Source organism: Cupressus sempervirens, chromosome 11 (genome assembly GCF_028749045.1).
Source record: "Cupressus sempervirens isolate cs-2001-9-10 chromosome 11, ASM2874904v1, whole genome shotgun sequence".
Classification (NCBI taxonomy): Eukaryota; Viridiplantae; Streptophyta; class Pinopsida; order Cupressales; family Cupressaceae; genus Cupressus; species Cupressus sempervirens.
The window spans coordinates 546381691-546401455 of record NC_143128.1 but is presented as its reverse complement, the minus strand read 5'-3'; the positions used below and the strand labels follow the sequence as shown (position 1 = coordinate 546401455).

The 19765-nt window shown below is 35.2% G+C and overlaps 1 protein-coding gene across 3 annotated transcripts in view; it reads left to right on the top strand.

Moving 5' to 3' along the window:
• LOC149530788 (kinesin-like protein KIN-UB) overlaps positions 1-19765 on the top strand; it is a 96034-nt gene that overhangs the window by 37933 nt on the left and 38336 nt on the right. For 2 of the 3 annotated variants that reach the window (XM_089811024.1, XM_089811023.1), the window contains 4 exons: positions 13384-13518; positions 13691-13822; positions 13953-14091; positions 14178-14270. In XM_089811024.1, coding sequence (XP_089667150.1) covers positions 13384-13518; positions 13691-13822; positions 13953-14091; positions 14178-14270 — 499 coding nt within the window. Of the gene's footprint in view, positions 1-13383; positions 13519-13690; positions 13832-13952; positions 14092-14177; positions 14271-19765 lie in introns of all 3 variants that reach the window. The other variant, XM_089811022.1, reaches the window with a different exon arrangement.

The window sequence follows — 19765 nt, the reverse complement described above, 5'->3', positions numbered from 1 at the left end:
GTGAAAAATACTTACAATAACCTTTTTCTTTGGGATCCGTGAAGTGGTTGGAGAGGAAGTTGAATTTGTCAGAAATGAGGACCATGATGTTGAGGGCAATAGGTTGAGGTAGAAGCTATGAGGGTCATCGAAGCCTATTTGCAATTGCGAGATAAGTAATAGTACATAGAGGTCATTTATGGCCATTGGTCTTTTGATTGTGTTGAAAGGAGGTGATCAACTTGGGGCTTCTAGAATCTTGAGTTGTAAAGGTCTATGTTAAAGGGTGGCTGCCTCTTGAAGATTAAGAGCCAAACTTTGTTTGTAAAAAAAGTAGAGATATTATTTCTTGAGTTCCTATATAGGTAGTAATATCTCTCACACATCTTGCAGTAAATGTGTCTCTAAAGATGACACGCTCTTTAGTCTCAAACTCTTAGGAGAAGCAAAGATAATAGATTTGCTAGATTATGAAATGTGATGATTTTTCTCGTCTTGTAGCTAATTCAATTAGTTCCTCATTTGGACAAGAGGGTAAATCCAACCACCTGTCTAATGAAATTCAAGATAGTGAAGGTGGAAAAGTATATCATCTTTGGTTTGATGGAAATGTTGAGCATAAAAATCAAGCCTCAGGTTGAGTAGAACAAGAGAAGAGGTTTAGGTGACCTGCATCCATTGTTTGTAACGTTTCTTCTAGCAACTTTGGTAAAGTACATGAGAGGAGGTAGTTTGTCAATAGAGACGCAAATAGGATCCAATGAGGCAATCCTCTTTGAGGAGAGTGACAAGCTAAATATGGATCTTGTGATTAGAGTTGAAGTCATGCATGGATTTATGGGTGAGAAATATGATGTTTGTCCCTTCTTGTGGCTGATGGGATCAAATCCTTATCTAGACAAAAGAGGTAACCTCAAGCCATGTGTCTAGTGAAATTGGAGGTAGTGAAGGTGGGAAAGTATACCTTGACTTGAAGGTAATTTGTAGGATAAATTTCAAGCTTCAGCTTAGCAACACAAGAGGAGAGGTCCAGGTCATAAGGATAACATCTTTGGTGATGTTATACTTTGAAGGAAGGAGTTGAGGAAGAGAATCTGAGGAATACATGAAAAGGGGTTGTTTGTCAAAAAATAGAAATGAGTGATCTCCCCTCCAAGTATCAATATTAATGGCATTAAATTGGATCCAATGAGGTAGTCCTCTTTGAGGAGAAATGAGCCTGAAGTATGTCTAGGTGGAAGTGATCAAGAAGGTGGCTTCCTTATGAAGGAATTGGAGTTTGAGAAAGACATGCAAATGTTGGAATCATGCCCTAAGGGGAACAAAATGTTGGTAAAGATAAAAAAATAGTTAAGGGCACTAGTTGTCGTTGTAAACCTTTGACAATGTGAGAGAGGAGAGCGACAACACTAAAAGAAGAATAGAAATAATCACCTCATGTAAAATGCAACCATCATTTGAGAGTGTGTTGTCAAAGAAATACTTCCAAATTGTAATGTTGCCAGTTTTACACCTTCCTTAGTGTCAGTACCAATCAATAGGATTGCCCTATTAGCGAGGTCTCGTAGGCCAGTTAGACAAGATCTTTCAACTGCATCTCAAGAGTTTATCTAGTTTTCGCATGGGGTAGAGCATGTCTCCTACTATAAACAAAGGGGCCTAATTCTGCAGAGGAGACTACTAAAGGTGTTTGTGTGCCTTTTGGGATATTTGGAGATAGTTTTCAAAATATAGGGGGATCCTTAAATTTTAGGAGTTGAATTGTAGTTCGCTTGTTGACTTCCCGAAGCCTATGGAGCATAGCAAGAGGCTTGGTGGTATGCTTTGGATAATCCAAGGTCTTGCTATACTCCAAGCATGATGTGTTTTTGAAATTCGACCATCATTAATTTTTTGGAAATTTGCAAGAATGACGGTCTTGAAATTCGTGGATGCCTCTAATAAGGTGAAGGTTGTTGAAATTTTGACTCTAATGTTAGAACAAGTTGTCATGGAAGTGAGAATTGAAAATGTGGTGCAAATAATAACCGATAATACAACAACATATGTGGCAGCACATGTCCTTGACCTTCTTTTGGAGGACATCGGGAAACTAGATTGGGTGAGACTGGTTGTAGGGGATGCAAGGAAGATCACAAAATACATCTCTACAAACAGCCTTGAGTTCTTTGCTTGATGAGAGAACACACCTAGGGGAAGGATTTGGTAAGAGCAGGTGACACAAGGTTTGCAAAGTATTCTTAGTTTATTTGATTGCTTTGAAGCAACTGTTAATGAGTATAGCCATTCTAGACTCAAGCTATTCGAAGAAGCCTAACAAAGAGAGTGTTGCATTGATTGTCTTTGGCAACTAATTTTCTCAAAGAGCTATAGAGATTGTTAAGGTAACTTGAATAATTTTTTTGTATTCAAGTCTTTCATTATTAATTTGTAACTTTAATGATTAATCTTTTTTATATTTTTCTATTGCAAGTGTCAGAGCCCTTAATTAGATTTCTCCATTTGGTAGATGAGGATTAAACCCCAACGGTGTATCTTTATGAGGCCATGGATAGGACCAAGGAGTTTATCAATATATACTGTAAGGGGGACAACCTCAAATTTGACCCATGCGGGGTATATCATATTATTGACAGGAGGTTGAACAATCAACTCCACCAACCCATTCATGCAACAAGGTACTTCCTCATTCCTTGCTTTCATTTCTTGCCATCATTCTAAAATCTCAATGGAGAGGTCCTGGAGGGCCTCACTGCATAAATTCAAAGAATGATATTCGAGACTGAGGTGAGAGATCTCATTGTGTTTGAATTGGACATGCACTAGAATGTAAGAGGCAAGCTATTCTCTTCAAACATGGCTTAGAGAGGAAGAACCACTCAAACCGTTACATCCCAATTTTTGACCTAATTTAAAATATAGCTATTGAGGTTCACATGAAGTCAGTTGACAGTCAAATTGGTTATAATCCTATGAAATGATAAGATGGTTAGTCATTATAATTTCATGTGAAGATAACATGCTGGTTGATTATTTATCACGAATTCATAGAATTGAAAAGGCAGTTAGCTGTTATGATTATTTATAACTTGTTATGATAATATGATTTAATTGTGGAGAATTTTCTTGTAGGAAACACGTCAAAGGGGTGGAAGCATTGTCAGAAAAGAATTAGGCACAGGAGCATCACCATCACTGGGCAGATGGGTTGAGGACCTACCGACTTGAAACAGGATACATCTGTGGGACCCGCATGAGCTATTTAAATAAATAATTTGAGAAACATAAATAATTGAGTTAAAATATAAAACGTACCTCAAAGGATTTTTAATGATCTTTTACCATTTTATTATAATAGATATATCTATATACGTACATATAGATATAAAAATGAAATGACACCATTATATTATAAAAAATTAATAAGTGATATCACCTCATTAATATATTCACATGTACATTTATATATATAAATTATAATAATTTTTAAGATATAATAATATATTCGAATTATAATCTTCCAACTCTATTTCTTTCCATTTTAATATTCTTTGCTTTTAACCGATTAACACTTGACATGAAAAATCAATTTAATATTTGACAATTCGAATTATCTTATAATCTTTAACCGGTGGAAGCCAAGAAGTCACAACTTGTTTCCTTTATATGGAAGTCGTGAGAGGAGTCCGACACATGAGTATTCCATTTGTTTTCCACATTTCCGAATTCTTTCTGCTGTTTCCAATCTCTTTAACACTCGACTTCATCTCAGTATTTTGTAATTTACTCTTGTTGATACCCTACACTTATCGATTAATAATACCCAACACTTATCGATTAATAACTTTGATCAAACAGAACGATATCTTCCCTTTGCCGTGCAAGTAATCCGACTAAGAATCAGAGATTGTATGCAATGAAGGTGACGTCTCAAGTAACTAAAGGGAACCGTTCAAATTCCGAGATCATCAAAGCATTATTGAATTCTTATCAGGTCATGAGTTACCATTCCAATATGTTTAATTTCTATAGTAGCTGGCTGGGCACAAGAACCTCTTATCTTTTGTTTATGATCACGTTTTTAACTTACTGTATAATCAAGCATTGCCAACTCCTTAATAGGTCATGAGGTTACCATTACAATATGTCCATTTCTGTAGCAGCTGGCTAGGAATGGAAATCTCTTATCTTTTGCTTGTGATCATGCTATTTCCTTTACTAGCTGAGTAATCCCTATAAATAATGATGAAATTTCTTCTTAACTCTCATGGTTTCCAGAATCATAATAAAGAGTGTTGAATAGTATCTCTTAAAGAAGGGTTTCCTAAGTGTAATAAAACCTGAATGAAATATTCTTTTTGGGAATCAGAATTTGATAATATTTTCAACTAGTTTCAAGAACATATTCTTCTAAATCACAATTTGTGATAAGATTTACTAATCAATAAATCCTTTTAGAATTCATGCATAGAGCAGATTGATCAGGAATTCTGAACACCTAGGACTCACCTAGCTGTTTAGCCAAAGAAAAGGGTGAGAAGGTGAGGGAAAGGAATCTGCAATAACATGAAAACAGTATCAGTTATGACATAACAATGTTTATCATTTTAAAAAGGAATCATTTAATAACTCATGCATGAACATGTTTATCCTCCTACTGTTAAGTCAAATGGTGTGTTTAGATACCAGGATTGCTCAGTAGATGACAGATGTTCCAAGTCCAATTCTGGGTAGGGAGGGCCTTTCTTGTTAGAGAATGTGTGGGGAATAAGTTAAGGTCCGAAGTTGGGTGGTTAAGCCCCTGAGAATGTTCCACCTCTCCCCAAATTGTTGGACGAACAATAGACAAAGATAAGTTATACATTCAATTGTTGTCGAAGAACAGGTATTATCACTTTTATGATGTATATGCAAGAGGATAAGATTGATTGAGCTATGTTATCATGCAAGAGATAGATTTATGGATTGTTTTCATTTATATGAATATTAAATATGAGCATATTTTTTAATCTTGAGTTATTATCACAGTTAAGCAATTGGAAGGAAATGAATGATATAGTGGTATCTGAAGTCTTAATTGATTCAGTGATATCTGAAGCCCTAAATGATACAATGATATCTAAAGCCCTGATTATTTCAGTGTTATCTGAAGCCCTAATTGATTTAGTGGTATTTGAAGCACTAATTGATACAGTGGTATCTAATGCTCTGAATGAATCAATGGTAATCGATGCCCTAATTAATACCATGGTATGTGATACCCTAATTTTTATATAGTGGTATTTAATGATAATCGTCATTTGATTTTAATTGGATGGAAGTCGTTATATGATATTGTTATAGTGGTATTTGTGGACTAATCTGGGTGATTCCAGAAGCATCCCTACAATGTTTCTTGGTTTAAATTCTGAGGTATGTGGATTTTAATTTCTATAGTAAATTCATTGATGGGGTTTTAAGTTCTTAGTTAAGATATCTTGTTTAACTGTTTTTAATGGTAAATCTCTTTCACGTGAACATGACCGATTTAACTGACTTCCTATGAAAATGAATTATTAACTATTTTTCTTTGAGTATGTTAGTTGTTAATTAAGACCTGGGAAAATTGGATGTTACACAAACCAATCAAAATATGTTTTCACCTTGCTTTCTAACTCTTGAATATTTTGTTTTGCAAATGCTTGATGACAAAATTGGGATGGAAATGCCCCAGTTCTACAAAAAAATTGCCCTTTGATTCTTATGACAGCCTTTTAGTTCATCAAGTTGTGAGTGCATTTGGAGCTTGTTTGAGGCCATCCACAGAAAGAATAGGAACAAGTTAATCCGAAAAATGCTTCAATGAGCTTGCCTTTGTGCAATATAACCTTCAATTGCACACAATGAAGGTAGAGGAATGACTAGCTTGTCCACTAGATTTGGATGAAATAGATCCTTATAGTGATTGGACAACACATGATTGATCTCCATTGTTAAAGAGGATGAGATCTATGATATGGAGAGATAAGCCACAGAGGATGGGGTTGAATTAGGGCTGGATTACATTGAGGATGAGGAAGTTTGGGATGACAAAAAGTCATTGCCATTATTGTTAAAGATCCCAGGTTTTGGATATGCTGTAACTTGTAAAAGCACTTGTAGATTTTATGTGTGTTTCAAGTTACCTTTTCAAAGCATATGTATATGATTTTAAGAGGCATGTCTCTTTAACTCTCATTAGTTATCGATAACATTTTCTTCTTGTCATGATTAAGAGTGTGAGAATAACATATATTTACACAGACACACATATATATCAAATACCTAATGTATATATTAAATGAATGAAGTATATATCTCATATATACACACACAAATATCTGCGATGAATTTTCTTTTGACTGAAACTACACTAACATTAACACTCCCTCTTTGTTAGGTAGGATAAACATATGAATAGATATTACTTCAACGTAATATCAGGAATGAAAAATTTTACGGATATCTTTGATCAGAAGATCTCCACTAGTTTGATATCACATTTGATATCATGAGTTTGGCCTTTTAGAATATCAACTCATGATATTCATCAAATACCTATCATATATCTATACAAACAACTCATAGATTGTCAAGAAAATGACATGTAACACTTAGTTGTTGATTTACAAGATATAATATATCATGCTCTGTTTCAACATTCACATAAAATGTATATCATGATTTAAGTTATTAAAAGATCATCACCTTCCAATAACTTCTGCAGATACAAGTGATGATCATTCGAAAGTCGTCATTTTCTCATGATGTACACAGGGGGCAGACCCATACACACATGACATCAAAAGTTGACATGAAGTCACCACAGATATTGTCATGTGGTGTTGTCATGACATCCATCATGAACCATATCAGAGAATAAGGTTTTCAGCTCAAATTTATTTTTCATAGAGAAGAATGTATTACGAGGGATTGCATTTGAAACTTCTTCACGAAGAAACACTAACCTTTTGACCTCTTTGTCAAGGCTACTTCTAATAAAGTTTCAAAACTCCCTCTGAATTTGACATTAAATTTTGAACTCCTCGTTCAAAGTTACCTCTAATGAAGTGTTAGATGTCAGAGTCCCTCCGGTTAACTGAAACATATCCTCTATTTGCTTCCTCTCTTTGTCCAGGGTTTGCCTCTAATGAATTGTCATGCTCCCTCTTGATATAAAAGGCTTTATAAATACTCAGTCGAATATAAAATCCTCTAACTCAGTTGTCTCAACAGTCTATTACAAGGAACACCATTCTTCTCCATATTTTGATTCTTTCGTATTCTACGACATTCCTCATTCCTTGGAAGATGGCAAAAAAAACTTGGCTCAAGGCTTACTCTCAAACCACAAAGTGTCTATTTTGTGATCGCTCACCTTGAGTTACTCTCCGAGGCACGAATGACGATTGTTTTGTGTGATATCTGAAAACATAGATAAATGACTATGAGTTCACCCCAACTGGTGCAAACCATAAATTAGAGTAAAATCTCTCTAATTTTTTTCTCTCTTCCTTAGATTTACTTCTATTTCTAATGGTCACTTTTTCTTTTATGTTCACATATTCTCTCTTTGTTCATTATGGAAACTTTCTCTTTCTCTCTTCAGAATGTTTCTATCTCTCTCTCTTTGTTCATTATAGAAACATTCTTGTGCATACTGGTATATATAGGTCATTTATGATCTCTGTTTAATAACACATTCATTATTTTACCATAATATGGTATCATAGCTTTTTTTTTTTTTGAAAAATAATTTCATTACTGAAATTTTCTTAGTTGTTTTTCGAAATAGGTTTTGAAATTTTTACTTATAATATTTTCAACATCCTTTGGCTGGGTGTGTTCAAAATTTTGTTTGTAAGGTTATTTTCTAAAATCTGTCTAGGGTTTTGTATTTTTTTTTGTCTAGGCAGCTTTTCTTTTGCAGCTCGTGAGGCATCTACCTTTCCCTTGCCTGCGCGACCAACTTCCCTTGGAAAACAATTGGCTTTTGGTGTTTTTGGCATGCATTTGGTTTTTTTTTTATGAGCTGTTTTTCTGGAATATTGTGTCCTTTTTTTGGGCACTTTTGACCTTTTTTTTTCTAACATCTTCTGTAAAGGGTGGCGTCTAGGGTTTTTACAACCTTCTATCATTGATTTCTGACTTGAACAATTATGAGAAACAAGAAACTCTAAAAATGACGAGCAAGATACTGAGAGAAAGGAAAAGTTTTGCTTCTTGTGGTGGAGAAGATAGTGACAACCTCCTTTCTAGATGGAGCTTCATGAGATAGAAAAAGCTATAAACTTTAGTGGAGAGATGTGCATTGATCATCAAACCATTGGTTCATAGAATAGGATCTCAAGGGTGGCTAATTTAGGGAAGATATAAAGTGTGGGACAATATTCAAAGGCAACATGCAAAGGGCAAGATGAATTAAAGATCAGTAAAGAGAAGGGAGAGTGAGGTTAAAAGATTAGGGGTTTAATCATTACTAAAGTGGATAGTGGAATTGCCTAGTAATAAATGTGGTGAATGCAATGAGTGAGATTTGAGAAGAAGGACAAATGACATATGGCACGATCAACAAGAGGGAGCCAAGGAGAAATAAAGAAACCATAGACATTGGGATGAAGGACCTATATGTGAGAATATAATCTAGAATAATTCAGCACCACCATGAGGAACGTAGGTGAATTATTAGGCTCAGTGAAGCAAGAAAGCTTGTTGTGAACGTGGACCTTCAGTCATTCACCTAAATGAAGATGTCTCCTATAGGCTATGACAGTGGTATTTCTGAAGAAAAGTTCTCTATAATCTAAACTCAAGACGATCCATCTCAGGAAGACATAGTTCATTCTTAATTAAAAATGGTTAAACTTTTTGAGTTTGATTGACTTTTTTGACATAAATTATTTGTGGATATTAATATAATACTTTTTTTAGTGTATTGCTAATACATAATTTGTTACATGCGAGTTTAATATGTGCTTCAAGTTAGATTCTTTTAAGTTCTATAAAGGTTGAAATACCATGGCCATGGCTCTATAAAATACAGTTGAAAATATTGGAGGACTTAGCAATAACATGATTGACCCAAATGTTATGAAAAACATGGAATCTACGAAAATTAAGGGATAAATTTGGCAATTGCTTTGTACAATTTTCTGAACATGATAAAACTTATGCTGCCCCAACTTCTTGGGATTGCAAGGGATGAGAGTTTCACATAGTAGGGTCTTGCAAGGAATGCCCATGTGTTGTTGGAATACAATCTTCCAACTCAACTGCTATTGGAAACACAATCTTTCAAAATCAATCTTTGTGAATGTTCTTCCAACTTTAATTTTTGAAGGACTTACTTTTTCATCATGTACTGTCCAAACATATTATTTATTCTTTTAATGTATAGATAAAAATTAAGCTCAATGCACCCTATGGGTAAAGGAAAACAAGTTTTCTATACATCATCATCAATACAAGGAATAGTTTCAATTTTCATAATTTATAATTTTTTTCTACATCTAAAGCTCAAAAAAGGATTAGACTTATTTGGTGACCTTGGACTAGATGGTCTTGCTGCAAGTTTTGTTGAGGAACAATATCATCCTTAATAGGAGCATGTTGCAAATGTGGATGGTCCCAATGGCCACAATCTATAATTTTCTTTTACAACAAAAGCTCATAAAATGCTACTGCCATGTAGGTATACTCAAAATGGTTGATCCTGTTGAGGAACTATATCATCCTCAATAGAAACATGTTGAATGTGGTGAACGTCCCCCAAATGGCTCATTTTCTCCCTCATTTGTTGTCACTTTCACTTGCCATTCTGTAGTCTCCCTTGCCAAATTATTATATCATACTTAATTGTCAAGGATCCACATTGTCAACAATCCAACCATAGAACTCTAACTAATGATTTTTACTATCGACACCTTGAATAATAATATAAAAATGAAATCAGAAAATTAAATAAATCAGGAATTAAAAAATAACAAATTTAAACACTAGATATTTACAAAATCAGCAAACTGTAGCATCATAATTTAAAAAGAAAAAATAGTTTTCTAATTGAAAACACACCATGAAAATCTTTTCCACATTCTTGGCAAATATATCACAAAAAATGGTCTACACAGCCATCTTTGCATCAACCTTCTTGTAATTAGAACATTGCAACCACTTTTTTCTCACAAACGTATTCATGGTTGGGCAATGCGTCTGTGATAGGTTATGAAGTGACGAACTTTGCCATCAGCTGAGTTGCTCTTGAATGCAAGGGCTGTTGGGAGGTTGGCACCTCTGTCCCCTCTAGGTGAAGGTACCGTTTAGCATAGATCGATTGATTTGCAACATGTGCTTAACTGCCTTCCATGGATCCTTGTCTCTGGCTGTTGTAATGTTCATTGAAAGCTCAAGCTTTTGGTGTAACGGCTACAATGATTCCAATCGTGGTATTAGAGCGCTAGGTTATGGATTCAAATCCCTCGAGTCATGCTGAGGAGGGGGATTGTTGGGAGTTTGGTGCCTTTGTCCCCTCTAGGTGAAGGTACCATTCAACATAGACCAATGGATTTGCGACATGTGCTTAATCACTTCCTGTGGATCCTTGTCTTTGGCTGTTGTAATGTTTATTGAAAGCTCGAGCTTTTGGTGTAACGGCAATGATGATTCCAACAAGGGCTTCTTGCCATCAAGGCAAGATTTAAATGTTAGGACTTATGTTTCTAGGTGTATTTTGTGACATTCTTTGCATCTTCAACCATGTTTAAAAAAATAGTTACACCGCCTTGGGGGACGTCGGGATGGGGGGACAGGTTTTTGGGCAGGGGGGATAGAGGGGCCTCAATTTGGGGATGACAATGGGTGGTTATATACTGTATACTATACAAGTGGTACTTAAAATGCTAGATATGAAAATATGTATAAAAATATAGGACATAAAGATGTAAAATACTAATTTACTAAAGTTTAAATACTTGAACATTGCATTGAAGTTTGAACATGAAAGTGGAACATTGAACAGTAAATATTAAATTTTAATTACTTGAATGAGCAAATGGAAGAGTTCTAACTTCTATTATATAAATATTAAATAATATTAGTCATAGATATCAAAAGTATGAGTATCTGGTCAGAAAGATGATTACATTGAGCAACATGATATAATATTCAATACGACCAATAGAATATTATATATATATATATATATAGTTAAACAAACTATTTATTTTTGGTTAGATAGGGGATGCCTAGTCATGCCTTGGAGGGGTCAAAGGACTTGTTCTTGTCCCCATGTTCCCTATATATATATATATATATATATATATAGTTAAACAAACTTTATTTATTTTTGGTTGGATAGGGGACGCCTAGTCGTGCCTTGGAGGGGTCAAAGGACTTGTTCTCGTCCCCATGTTCCCTCAGGGGACATTGAGATGTCCCCTTGTCTCCGCCAGAATGACGGTGGACTAGTGGTGCTGCTGGAGACCCTAGAATGGCGTCCCTCTGTCCCAAGTGAGTTCGTCCCTGCGTTACGCTGTTTTAAACCCAATTAAGTTTCTTGATATCCTCCATTCCCACCTCATAGAACTTGTACAAGGGTGTCGGATTATTTCACCGTTCATCCATTTTATCTATTGGCACATACATGGCTACATTACCCATCACTATTTAGACCATGGTTCAAAATATCATTATTAGCAACTTATTGCCGAGAGCAAAAAAAGACCTTTGTAAATGTCAGAGATAAGTCAGAGACTTAACAGGAAAATATTGGGAGCTTAAAACATTACTTAAATTTAAATCGAAATACTTCTTTTTTAAAATTGCAAACTTCAATAAGGAGATGCATCTAATGATTTGGTAAACGGGTAAACACACTAAACAAGCTGATCTAGATATATATAAATGCAAATAGGTAACAAAATCACATCCTGATGTGGAATGCTGATGGCTGATAGCTATAGTCTGATAGTCTGAACTCTGAAGCAAACTAAAAATAGCAAATTGTCTTTGTACAAAGGTTGCAAGCTAGGAGAGTTGCAAGAATAAAAAATATGGGAACTGTGATTGCTTATTATCCCTATATCCATGGTCCAATGGAAGAAGTTGATGCCCATATATCTCCCTTTGACCTATAGAACTAATATTTGCCAATGCCTTTGTTGTCCTGTTTTTTCTTTGCTTTCTTTTTCTTTTGATCATAAAACATAAGCCAAGATTTTGTCTCATTTTTAATGTTCCAAACCATTGGTATACATGGCTCTACATCTTGGCTACAGATCCATGTAAGGTGATATTTGAGGAGATCCATGTGTCGTCTGTATCACTGTCCTTGTAGATTAGTCGGCCATATGTTGTGTCTGCTGTTGAATGTTTCCAAGCAGTGTCTCTATGTTTGTTGCCACCTGTCTTGCTTGTGGATACCATTTCCTCTCTGGAAGAAATGGAAACTAATCCTAGAAAAATGAGGAAAACAGAGAAATCAAACAAAATCCTAGCAGTGTCTTGGAAAAAAAGAAAAACCTAAAAAACTAATTTCTATAAACCTTAGCTGTAAAAATAAATGAAACAAAGATCAAACATGAAAGTTAAACTGTAGCATCTTTTTGAAAACACCTTGATAGAAAACAGTATAAACAAAACAAAACATAATGATAATACTGAAAATCTGTTGAAAACGTCACCACTAGGAGCAAAATAAGGGCTGAAATAAGCACTCAAATGCCTGCAAATTCTTCTGTCACTGCTGCCAAAAAACAGTTGAAAATATGTGAACATTTTCAGGCTGAATGATATTATGTAAAAACTGTGAGTATTTGTGACTAAATTGTGAGTTTTTCCAATTCACATGAGAGTTATCCATGAATTGCAGGCAAGGTTCTCAGGTTCTCAAAAACTTGGGGCCAAGTAATCTGTGAGTATCTCATGGGTTGTTTACAAGTTATTTGTTAGTTTTTCATCAATGCTATTAAATCCTTTGTCCTTTTTTTCATCAGCACATCTGTTGTTTCTTTGGCATTAGCAGATATCGTCAGTCTGTTTTGTCAAAATATCAGTGTTTTATGTATTCCTTTTCCTGTTCCAACTCAAATTTTTGTAAGCAATGCCAGTATAATGAATTTTGTTAGATACACGAGCATGTTGCTCTCAAATGTCTGACTCCACCTCTATGAATTTATAGTAACTTGATAATTACTAAAAGTTGTTTTGAACCTCTTTGCAAGTAATCTCAGATTGTTTTACACTAGTCTCTATTTTATAACTGTTAGGAACAATGTTTGGTTTCTGACAGCTTAAGGAACCCACCTTTATGTATTGTGCATTTTGGGCACTAATCTAACTATTGCAGATTTTGAGTAGTTTACAATTGTTTTGCTGCTGATGTTTTCTTAGGGCTCAGTCAATGCAGCAGATGAAGAACTTGCACAAGTGAAATGGCTTCTGCAAAAAGAAATCCAGATGAGGGAGCGCACTGAAGAAGAGCTTGAAAGTTTGAAGCAACAAAGCATTCCAAATTGGACTTCAGAGGTGTGGTTACATTCAGCATTTTGGTTTTGCCCATATGCATAAGTATGAAGTTTAAGATATTGCCAGACTATCTTGATTCTTACTTGCAAATTTCAAATTGGTTGATTTAAATATATGTGTGAATGCATACCAAAGCATATTTTCTTCTGTACTGTTGGGTATGCATGGATAGATGGTAGAAAATGGTGAGATCCTAAAGATTGGCAAGAGGTTAGAAGACGAAGTCAAGCAGAGGAGTAAACTGGAAGACGAAATAAAGAGTTTGAAACATCAGTTATTACAACTAAGCATGGAAGCTGATGAGGTATTCAATGTCAGTGAACAATTTTTATATGTTTGGACTTATCCTAATGAAGCATTAGATATTAAATTATTTTCCACTAGAACTTTACACAATTTCTGAAGGCATGTAACTTCATTCATCTGTCTACCAGACACGAAGGGTTCTTGACAGAGGAAGTTCCGGAAGGATGTCAAATGGATCAGATACTTCCATTAACACTCTTAAGACACATCAAGTAAAAGATTCAGCAAATGGACAGAAAGCTACAATTGCTAAGATTTTTGAACAAGGTCAAATTTTACATATATGTAAAAACTTTTTCCAATTTTTGGCTAGATTTGACGATTTATTTAAATTGCTTTTTTTTATTCGACAGTTGGTTTGCAAAAGATTTTGTCTCTTCTTGAGTCAGATGATGTTGATGTTCGAGTACATGCTGTGAAGGTTGTTGCTAACTTGGCAGCTGAAGGTATGTTGACATCCTAGTCAATCTACATCGCTGCTTAGATTTTTCGTTACTTCATTTTAATTTTTTTGAAAAAACGGTTGCTTTATATAAACTCCAAGGAACATAAAGGTAAACATTATTTGAGTATAATTCTTAACAAGAGATTCTCTCCCTATATAAGCAAGGAAAGAAAACAGTTGAGCCCAAGCTGCAATGGGCAAAGAGTGTCCATCGCTTTAAAACAACTCAAACATAGCTGAATCCTCATATAAATATCACAATTTGAGTTGCTGTGGAAAATATCTCCTATTTAGCAATTGACGAGCTTAAGGGGCTTTTATAATGCACAACATTTGCTGAAGGTTTTGTAAAATGGAGTTGCAAGCCAAGTGGGCTTAACCTTGGAGGAAACTACATGGTTAAGTGTGCTTGAGGTGGAGTAGTACTGGGACAGGTGACCTCTTGGGAATTCTACGCTTCATCTTTGTGAGCATCACCTAGATGGAATGAGTGCTAAGTGTTCTATTCATTCTCATGAGAGATGGGTTCTTGTTAACCACTACTCATGAAACATAGGTCAATGAATTTGACTCAAAAACCACACAGTTGAATCTTGATAGCAATATCACATTATGATCTTGATTGGCATCCCCCATACAGGCACTACTAAGGTGTAACATACCATCTATAACTAAGTAAAAAGGAATTTTTCCAATTAACTTCACATGAATCTTTTTAACTAATATTTTCTGTTAACATTAAAGGAAGTTCAATAAGAAATGTAACGTTTAAATTTTGTATGTAAAGAATCTAAAAATTCTTTTTTTATAGATCGTTATGAAATGTAAAAGTTAGAATTAACTAGTAGAGAACAATTCATAGAACTTGTAACTTGAAGCTTCAATCTCTATTGTACTTCTTTTAGCTTCTGACCTCTGTAAGGTAAAAGAGTATCATCAGGGGGTTTTGCCACCCAATCTTTGGTCTAACTATCATGACCTATTGGTAACCTGCACAAGTTCCTCATGGAAGTAGACCGACTCTTCTCAAGGGCATGTGAATACAACCTCAATTTTCTTGCCATTTGAGACTTGATGTAGAACCCACAATTGTAGTAGCCAACCAACCTATAGACATCTTCACTTATCAGAGCAACCTTTCTAGTTAGACATTGCCCTATTGGTTTTAGTGAGTGACGATTACTACTCGTAGCATACGTTTTACTATTGTAAGCATTGTACTTCGTGTTGTCAATGTCACTACCAAACTCGTAGATTGAGTCCTTTAGACTCATGAAGGTCTCCACAATCCATTTAGGACTTGTTGTAAAAGAGTATCAACAGGGGTTTTTTCAACCTAACCTTTTGTCTAACGATAGTGACCTATTGGTCACCCACACAAGTTCTTCATGGAAGTAACCTGACTCTTCCCAATGGCATGCGAACACCACTTCAATTTTCTTGCCATCTGACACTTGGTGTAGAACCCACAACTGTATTAGCCAACCAACCTATAGACATCTTCACTTATCAGGGTAATCTTTCTTGCTAGACATTGTGCTATTGGTTTTAGTGACTGACAGTTACTATTCATAGCATAGGTTTTACAATTGCAAGAACTGTACTTCATGCTGTCATTGTCACCACCAACCTGATATATTGAGTCCTTTAGACTCATTAAGGTCTCCATGATCCGTTTAGGACTTGTCCATTTCAGGTAAAATAAATGGTTTGCTGACCCATGGCTAATGACCAATCTGTAAGGAGTCCTTTTCCCACATTTTACCGTTGTTTAAAGTGTTAAATTATGATCGACAAAATTATTATTTTAAATTTTTCCTTCCTAGGATAGAAATGGAATCCTTTCCCATAGTTTCTGTTACATTTTTCTTATTTTACTTTAAGCTAGCTGTTTAGGTTTGAACCATAACGTTCCAAAAGGATGTGTCAACATATCAATTCAAGACAAGCTGTCATAGATTGACGATGATCCTCATTTGCCCACACAGCATTAATGAGATTAATGAACTGTCATGCTTATCATATTAGATTAAGTAAAAGATTAAACATTTCACAACTTTTCAGGCAATCTCTGTTGCAAGCGTGGGCTAAGCTCAATGATAGGAGGTTAGGGTGTTTTCAATCACCTTGCATTAATAAAGATTGGCATTGACGACATTGAAGATTCATAACTATAAGCTTTTTCATATTCAATATCGATTTCTTCAACCCAATTTGCAGATTCACAATTGATATAAAGATTCACATTAACAGGCAGGCTCATAGCAGTATGCAGATTCATAAAGTTATGCAAGTTCATACCTGGTATTCAGATTATAATTGATATGAAAGTTCACATTTAATATGCAGATTATATTTTAACTGAGTTTCTCCACATATTGTGAATATAAACACAGGTGAAGGTGCTATGACTTCTAAGTTTAATTTAAGTGTAGATTGACTGAATGCTGTTTCATATCTGAATGCTTAGTTATCTGAGATATAAAATACGGATGAAATAATAAACAGATTTATATCTCAAATCAGAATTCACATCTGACACAACACTACAATAATGACTCAAGCTAATATGAAATCAGGTTGGTAGTTCACTGTCCCAAGCATACAGAGCTAAAAGTTCCACCCATACCAGGTAAGTCATTAAGGGTAGGAGTAAAAGTACTCATGGCACTTGATCAGACATTACTGCTAAGGATTATGACTAGATTCATCTAAGCCAGAAAGACATGCATACAAGGGTTACAAAAATTTCAACTGTCATGCTATATTTCTCTTTTGGCTACAGATCCCTTTCTATGCATGATGTTCCACTCCACATACAGATTGAAGGTTTTCTTACTGATTCTACCAATGGTATTTAGTAGTGAATAAAGGAAGACAATCCATGCTTGACATGCAGGACATAACCTTCTCATTTTGGGTCGGATTCAAACTTAACATTTCTGCTATTATATACAATGTACAGTAAGCTATATTGCTATTTATATTTGCTTGAGACAAGCTCGCATTGAAGATTCATACTTTATACTAATGTAATTAAAATGTGTAATGATTTGACTGGATACATGAAGAAACAAAGCCACTCATTTGATGACTGAGATATTAGCTATGATGCTCATGTTGCATAGCAAAATCAGACCAATGTATATATTCCATCATTTCCAAATGCATAAGATCGAATGAGCATAAATGCTAGCAAGGTCCATATGATGCTTAACAAATACAGTTTGCAAGTACTAAATTGCAGCCTTTCCAAATGGATATGATTTAATGAGCTTTTTACACAGATAAAATATGAATACAAGTCAGCATAGATTCAATAAGCAAGGGAAATGAATCATGCATGTGATCAAGTGATTGTTGTCCAACTGAAGTGCAATGCAAGTAGAGAAGATATGATAATATACATTAATGTCCAGCAAATGACCACAAAATGGGTTGAAGGGACTGAGAAGATCACAAGAAAGGAACCCAACAGCAGGAACACCAAAAGATGACCATAAACAACAAGAAAAGAGAGAAAGCAAGAGCAAGCACAAACTCTGACAAGCTGGGGAAGGGGGGAGGGAAGACAACCCCAACACAACAACAAAACTAAACTAGGAAGCCGAGGAGATAGAGGAAAAGCCCCTAACATAAGAATAATCCATAGATGTGGTAGTGGAGCAATGTCGAAGCCTAAGTCGATGGAGCTGCTGTCTCTGTTTCTGGATGTGTGTGTGTCTCGTACCAGAAGACTAAGTGTTACACAAATCCTTCTTCCAAAGATCAGAGAGAACAAAGCTCACAAAATGACAACTCATAATGCAGAATCACAATGATGAACTTGCAGCAAAGAGTAAAATTCCAGAACCCTGACCACCCCTACACTGTACCCTCCACCCCTCCCCATCCTGCTCAAACCTGAAAAGAATGCTCTCAAAATAATGGAGCAAGCAAGAAAAGGTGGGTCAAAGGGGGCTTAGGAGTAACTCCTTGCCCAGAGTGGCAAGAGGAGTTACTCAGATTGCCACCTTAAACAACATTGCTTCCAAAAATTCAAACATGTTTCTATGGTTGATAAATGAAATAATTATGACTCTAGTATCAAGTCACACATGCTCAAGGAACACCATAAGAATTATATGTATGTCTGTGTGTATATATGTATGTATGTATATGTATACACACACATATGTGCAAGTATTTATTTTTGTGTACATGTATAATGCATGTATGTATATGTATACACACACATATGTGCAAGTATTTATTTTTGTGTACATGTATAACTAGATTATATGTACCATGAAGTTATTGCCAACTTTCACTTGCGTACTTAATTATTCAATCATTGTGGGTTCATCCACATTGTCACCATAGAACACGACCACACACACACACACACACACACACACACACACACAATTCCATAAAATATATGTTTAATCATAATGCATAGTACAAAAGGAAATATATGAAGAGATCATCTGGTTCCTTATAATTGACAAGAGGGATATAATGCATTTAAATTAATTACAAGGCCAAAATTTTAAATTAACAGCATAAGAGAGAGGCAGCCATTTAGATATATTTAAGGCAACAGCCTGCCCAGACCTGACAACTGGTTAAACAATTATGTTTCCTTCTTGGATGATATTCTCAACCTTCTCCGTGGGTTCACATCCCCTTACACTGATTATAATCTTCCCCCACTCCCAGGATGGATCTTCTCTTGCATCTACTGACACACAAGGATTAGATACCATCATTATTGTAAAAATTCTAACAATAAATCATTAATTGATTTAAAATCTACATTGATCATCCCTAATGAAATCAATCATAGTTCTTTCCTAGTATTCCACATATGTAAATTAAACGGTCATAATTATAATTTATGAATTCAAATAAATGAAATAACTGAACTGTCTAACATCACACTTCACATGAAATTTTAAAAGGTTCACAAGGAAAGGATGTAACACAGGGTATCCCCAAGAAGCATCATCAACATTTATTCACTTGCTCTAGACGAGGTCTCTCTCATTCAATTTAATTGTTCTCTTGACTGCCAAACTTGACAATCATTATTTTCCTGTAAGAGGGAAGCTGTGTCGTCAGGGATACCAAATGTCTGAAGACTCACTTCTTACCAATAACCAGCATGAATATTTGGGATCAAGATTTGATAAATTTTTATTCAAAATTAGCTACTATCACACTCTACACTTGATTTATATGCCTACCTGATCCATTGAAGATTTCATAATTTGTTCAAGCTGCAAGTTGTGCCAAATTATGCTCTAACCAATCCCTTGCACTGGCTTAAGACCCTGTAGACTTGATGACAAGATTTTTTATTAATGCGATCAGATTTCCACAATCCATCTTAGTTATGTTGATCAGTTTTCTGGATTAGATTGTGTGGAGATTTTTGTCATCAACGTTTCGAATCACACTACGTGATCCATCATCAGGATGAGAGAGCAGGAGATGTCAAATAAAGTAAGTAGC